The sequence below is a fragment of the Centrocercus urophasianus genome, unplaced genomic scaffold (genome assembly GCF_019232065.1).
Source record: "Centrocercus urophasianus isolate 14NV4802_14NV808 unplaced genomic scaffold, USGS_Curo_1.0 seq_13, whole genome shotgun sequence".
Lineage (NCBI taxonomy): Eukaryota > Metazoa > Chordata > Aves > Galliformes > Phasianidae > Centrocercus > Centrocercus urophasianus.
This window is the reverse complement of record NW_024884475.1, coordinates 39,941,789-39,954,082: the sequence shown is the minus strand read 5'-3', so window position 1 is coordinate 39,954,082 and position 12,294 is coordinate 39,941,789. Positions and strand designations below refer to the sequence as shown.

The window sequence follows — 12,294 nt, the reverse complement described above, 5'->3', positions numbered from 1 at the left end:
GCAAATGCACTGAAAAGTGAAAACAGGGAGTCAGAAGGTGGTGCCATTGGTATTAGGACTTCAAGAAGAAAAAAAAAAAAAAACAAAAAAACCATTCACTGGCACTTCCCAAATGTATTTGTATGTTCCAACAGTTCTCACAGATTTAAAAGTCAGTGAAGGAATGAGCTTTAGCTTTGTAAAACCATTTAAATTGACCTGGAGAATTAGATCTTAAGGGCCCAACTTGCAAATGCTTCTTAGCATGATCCATGTGATAGCTCTCATAATGTCTGGCCAGCCTCCCCCGCACCAAACAAGGTGCTTACCTTATAAAATATGAGGAACAAGTCATCCAGCTGGCCATGCAAGTCTCCTGACAGGCACAAAAAGACAAGTCACAATGTGTTTACCTTTAACTGAAAAATATACAGATAAATAACTTCCTATAAAGTATCTCCTCTATAAATTAATGACCGCTAAAATACTGGAGGAAGTTCAAGGTTTGGCATAACGTTCAAGGTTCCTGTTCCAATCCAAGCTGAAACCAGGCCGTAACGGAATCTTGCTGCCTACAAGGTTCAGGAGAGTCTAAGCTGCAGATCAAATACAGCATGGTATGGTAAACCCAGATAGTTCAGAGAAAGCTGCAGCTGCCTCTCAACGCAACATTTTACATGCGGACTGCATTTATGTTCCACAGTCATATGGTACCAAATCATATGTTTGCCATCCCTTGCACCAAGATTCTTCCCCAAAGGCTGCGCAGTGCTTTCCCGCTCAGACGTACCACACACGGTGACCTCCTCACTGTAGCAGGTGGAGACGTGACTGATGTTTGGCAATTGCTTGAGGTGCTTCCTGGTCTCGTGTAGAAGGTTTAAGACATAGCGAGCGTGGAGCTGCTACTAGGAGAAAGTGAAGGAATTAAAGCAGGAAATCAGTGACTTCCAAACAGTAACAGCTGTCTGCAAAGGCCCCAAGGGCCCTCTGCAATAGCCTGGATGGGAGACTCATGCAACTTTTACTGTGACAACAGTCACAGCTTGCAAACAGAACAACACAAATTCCAGGCAAAAGCAGCTTCACCTTGGCATCAGCAAAGGTGGCAACAATATCCAAAAGCCCTCACACCCTGTGGTGGATGCAATCCACTAGGCAGCACCATCCACTGGAGCAGCAGAAATTCCAGACTGGTATCACAGGTAAGAAGCTGCTATCTTCTACATTTTTCTTTGCTTTCTTCACATTAAGTCGAGTTTTGCCATGTGATCTGCACAAGTATGTTTGCTGAAGGCCATTGAAAAAGCATTTAACAGGCTTTAGAGAATTTGTTTTTAGAAGTCTTGTTTTGTTTGGGTAAGGGAGGCTTTGACACATTTTGCTGTTCAGCACATTGTCTGAGGGATGGGAACAGAACACTGCAGTTATACAAGGATTTCTCTTGTTACAATTGCTGAATTGGTACTGGACTTCTTTGTAAAACAAACAAACAAACAAAAAGTCCAAACAGTTTTAGACTTTTTTCTTTCCCCATTTCAAGTATACTTTTATCTCATGAATCAAATATGCACAGCAAAAACAATTTTTATTAATTCTTTCCACCTGGGCCATCCTATACTTTTTTTTTTTTTCTTTCAAATAAAAGCATTTAAAAAAAAAAAAAAAAAAAAAAAAAAGAGAAAAAGAAGAAGTTTCAACATGGACTACTGTGGGTTTTCTTTTTCCATTAAAATGAAGCTAAAGGTTATTAGTGGCACATACCTACAAAGATTTTGCAGTTTGTTAGAACTGTATTTCTGAAAGGAAAAGTTGCACTTTAAAATACCTACCAGATCATTTCTACCCCTTGGTTTAGCTGCCTGCCAGCTGCTGTGTTCAAATTAGCTTAGCTGCTGGGCAGTCCAAACACAAATCAGGTGTCCCACACCTCTGTATGCAAAAGGGGGAAGCGTGGTTCCTTTCAGCATCCTTACTTGTTTTTGTTTGAAAGCTTCCAGCAAGGCAGTCGCATGGTCAGGAAGGAGTGGGAAAGAGAGACGGGGTCCAGTGTAGGAGTCTGGCACCTCCATGGATTCATAGTCACAGTACTTCTCCAGCTCTGCCTCTTTGAAGCTTTCTCCACTTATGAACATGCGACTGATAAAATCCCCTGGACGGCAGATTGGTTGGTTTCATTGTTTATTTAAAATGAAAGAGATGAGGAAAAGTTAATTTGGCTCAATACACCATTCTTGTACTTTGATAAAGACAAGCTGTTGCTCAGGCTAGTGCAGCAGCAGAGGCTAGCTCCTGGTCTGACACCACCACAGAATTTGCAGTGAGGAAGGGGCTACAGAGTCAAGGTTCAGTCAAGTATGCTATGCATCAAACAGTGCTAGCAGCTACACCAGTTTCTACAAAAACGTGGGTACTGGTTGCCATGGTTACATGAAGTGGTATTTTCAGTGACAAGCACAACTGTATAATGAGCTGTTTCATGTCACACTGTTTTTCTAAGCCTGCACCCACTCACATGCTCAGCATTGTCCCAAATTGGTATAAGTATGTATGGTTTTTTTTTTCATTGCCATAAGATGTCACAGCCCATCTCAAGCAATGGGCACTATTGTGCCATTTTGTACAGACACTGAAAAAAAATATGTCCCTTCCTTGACAGGGCTTTGCTTTAAGACGTATCGGGTGACTCTGAGAAAAAAAGGGTGCCAGCTTGAAAGGAAGGAATGAGTGCTTCAGCAGGTTACGTAAATAACTAATTCTGACATGGCACCATCAGATTTCAGACATAAGTTCCTTAGCAAGTTCTCAGCATTAGGAAATTACATGTAATGCTCACTGCAGATTCAGAAAGATACTGTACTAGTTGCAACAGCACTTCTTTCCCCAGACAGTGAGAGCCTAAATGTAAGTAACGTTGATACTCTGGAGCACAGTTCCCTACATATAGCTTCTCTGTACCTTCAGAAATGGATTCTGCAAAGTGTTGGCTACCACAGTTTAAGAAGGCAGATTTTTAATACTATTCTTAGAAAACATACAAAGGTTTTATTCCCCCTCCAGCTCCTAAGAAGTAGGAAGCTCCACATCCCTTGCACAGCTCTGACAACCTCCATATAATTCACTCTGCAATTTCCTGATGCCTTGCCCCCTCTCCCCCCGCCTTGCTCTTCCCAAGGGCAGCACTGGACAGGGTGCAGTCTTCTGAGCTGCTGGTGCCCGATCTCCAAAAGACACATACAAACTTACTTTCTTTACTGCTGCTTGGTGTGAAGTTGTCCATGAGGTAACTGAAGAAGTTGTGAAGCTGCAAGAAGAAAGCTCATCATAATTTGCTCTGGAATATCCCCAGCGCTCACTGGAAATTCTACAGAGTGGCACATTAACATCATCTTTTTGCAAGTATCATCCTTGCCCTTGTCATGTTGTCTGGCATGTACAACAAATCAAGCTATATGTGTTCTGTATTGTTTTTCTTATAATGAAGTAATAGTAGTAGCTTTCCCTTCAGCCATACACATGGAAGAACACCCCTAAGCTCTCTCCCTGCTTGGCAGAAAGGCAGTGATAGAAGAGAATGTTAAATAAAATTAAACGAAGCAATCCAATGAGGATTGGCTCTTGTATTCAGACTCAGGAAAGGGCTTGAGATTTTAAATGCTCCTTAGGGCTTGTTTCAAGGCTAATTTCTTAGGGTTATATCACACAACCAGGTGGGAAATCTTTACGTAAAAAGGAGGCAGGAAACTCAGCCCTGAAGCACTTGCAGGGCTATCAGCCAGCAGCCAGAAACGAGTGGCAAAGCCAGCATCCTCATGGCAGAGAATTCAGAGAGGAGGCCCTCCCTACCAGAATGACTAATAATGGCAGGCCAGGAACGTTCCCCTAAGAGGGAAGAGAGAATTAGTTCCATAGGAGACAGAGTTTACTAAATAAAAACCAAAACCCAAACAAATAATATTCCATGTCCACAAATAACGACCCCCTCTACATTTAATGCAAAGTTGTAAAATTCTTGATGCATGGAGATTACTTTACTTCCCTAATACATGATGTTCTTTCCTCCCCAGACTGCTCCATTCACCTCTAGCTACTTTTACAGAAGCAGTTCCTGCAGACCCTCAGGAAAATGTTTTTTTCTCTCCATCTATAGAATCACAGAATTGCTCAGATTGGAAAAGACCTTGAAGATCATCAAGTCCAACCACAACCCCCTAACCATACTACCCTAACCATACTACCCTAACCATACTACCCTATCAACCGTCCACTAAATTACGTCCCTGAGCACCACATCCAAAGGGTTTTTAAACACATTCAGGGATGGTGACTCAACCACCTCCATGGGGAGCCTATTCCAGTGCTTAACAACCCTTTCTGTAAAGAAGTTTTTCCTGATTCATAGGTTACAGTGTCCTAGAAATTGTGACATCCTACGTCTTGCACACTCACACAGGAAGAAGCTGCCTATTCCTGCCTTACAAAAAGTTTGCCATTGGCTCATCCTCACGGAGAGAGAATTTTCCCCGTGTACTCCTTTCTTTGGCACCTTACCTTGATCTGATCCTGCTCACAGGCGTACTCAATGGATTGAAAGATTCTCCAAGTGCACCGTCGGCGCATTTCCAGGCGAGCAACATAGCGCCGATACCACCTTTGGATCAGAACAGCTGCCTTGAAAGCTAGGGAACAAAACCAGAGCAACCTGCTGAGCTTCAGCTGCTGCACCAGCTGAGATACCACCCTGCTACGCTCCTTTCCTGACCTTCACAGCTGAAGAGAGATCTTTCTCTTCCAGGAGGAAGTTTTCAGAAAAGGTGTTCTGATGCCTAAACATTAAGTATAACAGAACACCCACATCTTTTCACTCTATTTCAAGAGGTGATCTTACCCTGCTCAGAGACCTCTGAAGTACTTCTATCACTACCAGACCTTCAGCACGTTAAGAATTTACTGTTGCCTACATGTCTGTTTACATCCTTCAGTGTCAACAGACAGATGAATCCCTTCTATCTACTGTCATCATTTTCATGTCCCTCCTTACAGTCTAGGCTTTGGGCCAGGCACTTGACTGAGACCATACAAAATGTTGGAGAATAAAACAAGACACTGAGTCCCTTTCCAGAACCTTAAAACTAAAAAAGGTTTTTACCTCCCTTCCTTTAAGCCGAATAAATACCTCAGCTTCTGCATTTGTGGTCAAACATCAGGAAGTGATCTGTGTTAGTGTAAATGTTAATGTTTCATTATCTTGGAGTAAAATAAAGAGAAAGGGGAAAAGCAGCTCTTCATCTGCTTAATGACAGAAGGAATGAAAGGCCAGGGGTTTCCAAGTGGTTTCATGGTTCAATCCACAGCCAACAGTGCCACCAGGCTCTTCCCTCCAAACGATGGCCATACTACCTGGTGTTTAACACATAAATCCTCTGCACGTCTCCAATTCCAGCAATTTTCATTACAAGATCATTTCAGTTGGGGTGTGTGCTTTAAAGCAAAGTACACTGGTACAGTTTCCCATTTACTTCTCTGAATTCTGCAGCCAAACATTGTACTTCTCTAGGAACACATATCTACCTTAGCTGGTCTTACCACTATTTGAACTGTCTGGTTACTTTACATTGCCTTTTACTACTTGGCACCTCTTTTTATCAGGATCTGTGTCCCTTCTTGTTCTCATTTAGAGCCCTGCATTTAAAGCATTTCCTAACAGATCTTCTTTGTATCAAGCTTCAGCTAGGGGAAGGACAACTGCTCTGCCTAGAAGCTGGCCCCAAAATCAAACAGACACTACAGTTAGCACAGCTGCAGAAACTTGCATTCCCTTGGCACATGGTCTGTGAGAGCAGTGCTGTGTTCACCAGAGCAGGAAGAGCAATGGGGTGCACGGGTTGGAAAATCTTGAATGATACCTCTCACCCTTGCCCCAAAGGCTTCTCAGTTCTGGTAAGAGACACAGACAACACATTCAATTAATTATCTTGTATTATTAATGTAAACTTCCTATGTACTTCAGCATGAAACACTTCTTGACCTTTACCTGAAGATATTCTGATGGCTTACGTATTGAATGTAAGAATCCTTCTAGTTTATACTACTGTAAAACCATTAGGAGGTGCAAAACATGGCAAGGAAGGAGCTGTTGCTGTTGTGCAGATGGGGAACTGAGTCACAGTGTAGGCATGGACAAGGAAGTAAGATTTGGTTAGCCTTAATTCAAGAATAACTTGTGTTAGTTTTTGCCTGGGCTGAAAAAGTGCCTTCTGATCTGCTGGGCTCTGAGGAGACAAAAAAAGGCTGACTGTTTTTTCTGTAGATTGCGCTCCCCCAGTGCTACCTCCTCAAGCCTCCTTTGTAGCAGCCTCCACACCAGCTGCCTTACTCTCTCTACAGCAATTTGGCTGGCATGCAGCCAAAGCCATAGTCACAATCATTCCAAAATATCTAACTTCTAAACACGTTACATTCCCTTAACAGGGGATACAATATCCAAACACTGCAGCAGGAGTCAGGTGTCCTTCAAGTGAATCCCGAGCAGAAACTGGTAGTCAAGACTCCACATGTATAAACAAAAAACAGATTCTTTGAAATATTACAATCTATTTTATGAGGATCCAAGTAGTAAACGGAATCATACCTCATCATGTAAACTGAAAAGCATGCCAAAGTGGCAGCACTTGAACTCAATTATGCCAGTTTATGCTAGCACTAAAGTTCACAAATCAGCTGTCAGCAAATACTATCTTCTTTCTCTGAAACCATTTATAACCAAAGCAATTGTATACCAGAATAATCTTGCCAAGTCTCCTGCATGGCAAGTGCCAGCAGAGTATGATTTCTTTATAAGACACTGCAGAAATAAAGGCAGATAGCTAGAGATAATGTTGCTGCTTTATCAGTTCTGCACCCAAATATAGTCTTTAAGCGGGAGGTCCAGCAAAAGGAGCACTGTGCTATCATCATCTATCACCCTGACAGCACATGAGGTTACAGCACACACGCATTAGCCAGAAATTGATTCGTTTGTCTGACGTTAGTTCCAACAGAAAGGCTTTTTGCTGCTTCCTTTCTGGTCAGATTTGTATTGATTATCTGAACAGCTGATGTTTCCTCAAACCTAGTGTGGGCTTTCTGCATGACATCTGAAATTCCTCATCACAGGAATGTCCGAAAGACATAGCCTACTCTCAGGACTATCGAGAAAAATGAGAATCTGGAAATGAAACACATCCCACCACAACCTTCCAGCAGCACGTGCAGGAACAGACAGGAAAAGGTTACATTTCAAAGAATCACTCACCATTTTCAGACTTCTGTAGAGAGTACTTGTAGTTGGCATTTACAGAACTACCAGATCCCATGTTGTCCAACTGGTACTCCTAGAATGCCACAGTCTGGCCCAGTATCACCAAAACCACACAAGAGGTGCAGGAAAGCATTTGATCAGAATCCAAACTGCTGTAACATGTCCCACAGTGCTGAGTCTGTAATTAAATATATTAACACTTATTAAGATCAACAAGCGGATGTCCTGTCTTGTACCAAAGTATCTTTTCTGCTAACATGTATTTCCAGCTACTTGGCTGTCTTTTAGACCATCTGACGCAAGGATTCCCGTCTGTTTCAAATTTCAAGTCAGCTGTATGAATAGAAGTAATTCTGACACTTCTTGTGTGTTACTGCAATTGTACAGTAGATGGATAAATCAGGCATTTGTGTATTCACACAATGTTCCACATGTTTAATTTTAGGTTTCTAAACTCTTAGCAATATGGTTGTCTTTGATGTGAACCTCCATTTCAAATGCTACCAGAAAATCAGCATGATTGAGCTCTGAGAACAGACATCAGCTCTGAATCCTAATGATACCTCTTCCCTCACGCACGCACAGCTAAAGCACTTGAATAAGGCAAAAAGTGCTAAAATACTCCATGACTGCATATTGTACAGCACATAGAAAAATATTTTTTTATACTGATCTGGTAAATAAGTTGATTTGGCAGCTCTTCAGTATCTGCAAAGATTCATGCATAAATCCTTCTGCGAAGGATAACTCTTGTTATGAGGGATGAACACACATATGGTATTTAAATCTATTTGCAGTTCCACAGCACGAGGGGGGATAAGTCTAAAATAACAATTAGCTATCATAAGAAAATAATCAGCTTTGTTAAATAAAAACTGCTTTTCTTCACCTCGCGGATCTGCTTGAGTGCGGGGGCGTACGATGCCATCAACTGCTCAGATCCTGGCCAGCATCAAGGAACAGGACAGCCAGACTTGTGTTAACCTCACTGCTTGCTCTGTTCAGAGCAAAAGGATCCTGTTTCAAGAACAGGTCAAAATTCTGAAACCTCTCACTGAGGACAATCAGGGTGCCTTCCACTGTCAGACATTTCCTCTGGGAGGAGGGGAAAATAGGAAAAATAAAACTGCATGTGCTACTATTTACAGTGGTTCCAGGCTGTATCACAAAGAATTTTAAAGTTTTGGCATTTTTTGTTGTTTTGTTTGTTGTATTTGTTTGTTTTTTAACCCAGAACTGGGTACAGGGGAGAAAGCCGAGAAAGGAAAGGAAGGAAAAAATTACCTTAATCAGTGCTAAGCCTGGTGCAAGCAGGAGACCACATCTCAAAGGTTTCTGAAGGGCCAGAACAGTAGGACTGCAGAGGCACTTCTTCCCATTAGAGAAGGGAGAATCCCTTCTCCTTTCCTCACTTCTTGCAGCCCTTTTGCCTAGTTGCTCTCTTTCTACCTAGCCCACATCTTTCCTCTCAAAATAGCTACACAGATGGGCAGAAACGCTGATTGAAGGGACACATCCGGTGTTGTGTAAGGTACATGGGCACTCCTTGCTCAGGGAGATGATCCATACTGAACTAAATGTCAGCACAGAATGTTTCTAGATGGATAGAACGCTGAAGTTTTCTGTCCTGCCCAGAACGCTGAACTGCACAACTTCAAGATGTACAGATGATGCAACAGGAGAATACTTCACAATGTTGCTAATAAAATATCACTCACTCTACTTTAACATTATTTAATATCAATGCCATAAGTGGCCTGAAATCATTGCAAATTATGCCCAAATACATCAGATGCTTTACGGTATTTACGTTCCATAACGCAGTTACTCTGACAGCTTTTCAGACTATTAACTACTTAAGCAGACAATTGCGCACACAAAAAAATCCAAAGCTCAAGCAATTAAGGCCATTCCTTGTCTCCTCCTGTATGGCACATCCCACTTCAGGAAGAACAGATTTTCAAGCTCAGAATTTCTATGTGTAGACTTACAATTCCCGTATGGATATTCAAAGAAAAATGCCTTCCCAAAGAGACACATCTGAAGATTTCAACAATTATGAGCTATATCCTCTAACAGCTCAAAAGAATGGTTCATTCTAGAGACATCTCCAACCATCTCTACTCACTGCATTCTGGTATATGCAGCAGGGCGATCTGAAACAGCCCAGCACGGGTTCCTTTTAGATGAGATGACACCAGAGGACATGCTCTGCCTACTAAATGGGAGCAATTAATTCACAGGAGCAGATTCAGGCCAGTTCCAAAAAGATCAAAAAAAAAAAAAAAAAAAGCCCTGAAAGACAGCTAGTGCGGCCAACTGTTCCTCCACAGGGCAGGACAACACAACCTGTGTGCCTAGCTGCACCTCAGGGACCTGACACTGCCAGCCTCAAAGGAAGGTGGATGCTTTAAAGATACCTTTAAAAATACCAGCATGAGAAAAATTCATTTTTTAGGAGCTAGAACTCTGCCAGATCAGTTAAAAAAAAAAATAAATAAACAAAAAACCAAAAAACAACAAACACATTTTAAGTAAATACCTACAGTGTGTTCAGGGGTACCACGTATCTGTTTTGATCAAATACGACCTTGAATTTGAGATCACTGTAGGAGACACAAAATAAAACTCTTCCTTATTTCCACCCTTTCCAGCGAAACCAGACAACCAACTCAACCATTTGCTATTGCACAGTCCTACTTTAAGGATAAGTTCTGGCCATCCAAACAGAGGGATGATTGAGTATTAGGAGCGCCTGTAGAGTGCTCCTACCTAGTTCTCTTATTTGTTTAAAAGGTCTCTCCCAAGCAATTCCTGCAGCCAGCCACTTTTTGACTTTGTTGTCTTAGATTCTTCTGAGGGCCCCAGCCTAAGCAAAAGAGTGCAATGCAATAAATCAGAGAATCCAAAGAAATGAAACCTGCTTCAGGGGTGGGAGGAGTGAGGAAGAAATGAAGTCAACCCAACTGCTCAGCACCTGTGATCTTTCCTCATCCACCCCACAGTGGAATACATCCTTCCTATACCTAAAACTGTTTCAAAGAAAAGTTGACCCATAAAATGCAGGCTGAAATACCCAATGACAGTGGCATTGCCTCAAATATAGATTACGTATGTATTTGAGATAAAACAATGCATATGTGAGACAGTTGGCTCCCTATTCCTTGTCTTGTTCTTCCTGTTGTTCCCCTCATGCGGAGATGCTGAGGTTTTGTCTGGTGCACTCAGAAGTCTTCTGAAACAGGCTTCCTGCCCTTCTTTTGAGAAGCTGCAATACATTCATTTGCCTTCAGCTTGTGACTCTCCCCTGGGATGCAGTGCTGCAATGATCATCCTCTAACAAACACACGCTAAGTAAAACAGGTGGTGAGCCCTCACGTATGCAGTTACATCAGAACTAAAACATTAAAAAACGTATGGACTGAAAAGCAGCACATGGATATAGACAACTAACAGAACAGCAGAAGATCAGATGCAAAGAGGAGATGCATGTTTCCCATTCACCTGGGTCAGCACTGGAAAGGCAGAACTATCTAACAGCTGTACTCCACATGCATTTCACAAGCCATGGGATAATATATTTGATTTTGCACCACAAGCTGATGACTTAATACTACCCTATGATATAATAACACATAAAAGCAAATAAAGGAAAACTTGCATAAATCCTCGTGTCTCAATTAAAGAAAAAAACTACCAAAGAACCCTACAAACAAAACGTGAACAAATTACCAGTCCGAAACAGCAACAACAAAAGCCTATTGCAAGTGGGTTTTTTGCAAGTATTAATTTAATCATTTTAAAGCCAATGCAAGTGACATCATTTTGAATCAAATTCTATGCACTATAACAGCACTGAGCTTGTCCAGACTACAGATCTGTGCAGAATTTGGGTCTCCTCCCCTGTGAATCAAAAGCCTCCTGATAAGGAGCACATGGAGCTAACATCAAAGCAGCACATTTCCTAACTAAGACTACACATTTTTCATATCCCATGCACAACTGAGTCCCCACTACTACATTTTACAGACATTTGGGTGACTGAGGGAAGAGGTAAATAGAATCTGGAAGGCAACAAGAAAACAAAATGCGCTCACTGAGAGTTTGCTAGGAAGAAAACAGTGAAAGGAAAGATGTGAAACAAAATTTATCAACATGGCACTTAGAAGCCACCAACGAAATAAATAAATAAAGTCAAATAATTTTCACAAGAATAAAATGGTCACTAGCACTAGAGAAAGTGATGATCCTTCCTTTCCCTCCTAGATTAAATACTCACGTCCCACGTGTACACCAGACTTGGCGCTGCTCATAGCTGGAAACATGATGGTGAAACAATTTATTTTATATATGCACTGAACTCTGCACCTGCACAGGTACAGCAAAGCCAAAAAGGAGAACTTAGAAAGTCCCAACCATAGATTTATACACCCTGACATATAAAAGGACATTTCACCTCAAACTATGGGTGCCAAGTGACTACTTCTGAACAAAAAACCCTGTTACAGAGAAAAGAAAAATACAACTTACCTTGCCACCAATTGCTAGCTTAAGGACTTGCTAAAATACGCACAAAAGCAGCTTGCTCTCCACTTTTTTTTTTCCTCCTGCTTATATAATCTCCATTCAGTAACAAAGTGATCAGTAGTCTCTGATTTACTTGATTACAGATTCAGAAACTCCTCCTCAGATATCTGAATAATTAAATTGTTCCCTTAGGCATGCAGAAGAAACTGCCATTGCCTTCAAGAGCTGCAGAATAAAACACGTGTTGTTGTGCAGGGAGCGCAGATCCTTCGATTTATTTACTGCAGTTGTTCTGAGCAGCCTTAAGAACGTTCTCCCATGTGATGCTTAAGAAAGGTTACAGGTCTGAAATGGATTAGGATTACTGAGGAGGATTAGGAATGAGAAAGACGGTAGGTTGGCCTCTCTCATCTTAAAGAATGAGCTCTTACACACTTTCAAGATGCTTTTTGTTAAGTGCAGATTTCTCAAAGAAAAAGAAATAAACA

At 41.6% G+C, this 12,294-nt stretch overlaps 1 protein-coding gene across 3 annotated transcripts in view; it reads right to left on the bottom strand.

The window, feature by feature from the left end:
• The window catches only part of PPEF2 (protein phosphatase with EF-hand domain 2), a 21,554-nt gene extending 9,260 nt beyond the window's left edge, over positions 1 to 12,294 (bottom strand). The window contains exons 1-7 of one of the 3 annotated variants that reach the window (XM_042811984.1): positions 9,826 to 12,294; positions 7,274 to 7,457; positions 4,531 to 4,658; positions 3,226 to 3,283; positions 1,956 to 2,131; positions 770 to 884; positions 309 to 355 (exon numbers count right to left, since the gene is read on the bottom strand). In XM_042811984.1, the coding sequence (XP_042667918.1) occupies positions 309 to 355; positions 770 to 884; positions 1,956 to 2,131; positions 3,226 to 3,283; positions 4,531 to 4,658; positions 7,274 to 7,334 (585 nt within the window). In that variant the 5' untranslated portion in view covers positions 7,335 to 7,457; positions 9,826 to 12,294. Of the gene's footprint in view, positions 1 to 308; positions 356 to 769; positions 885 to 1,955; positions 2,132 to 3,225; positions 3,284 to 4,530; positions 4,659 to 7,273; positions 9,510 to 9,825 lie in introns of those variants that run through there. The other 2 variants (XM_042811983.1, XM_042811985.1) reach the window with 2 other exon arrangements.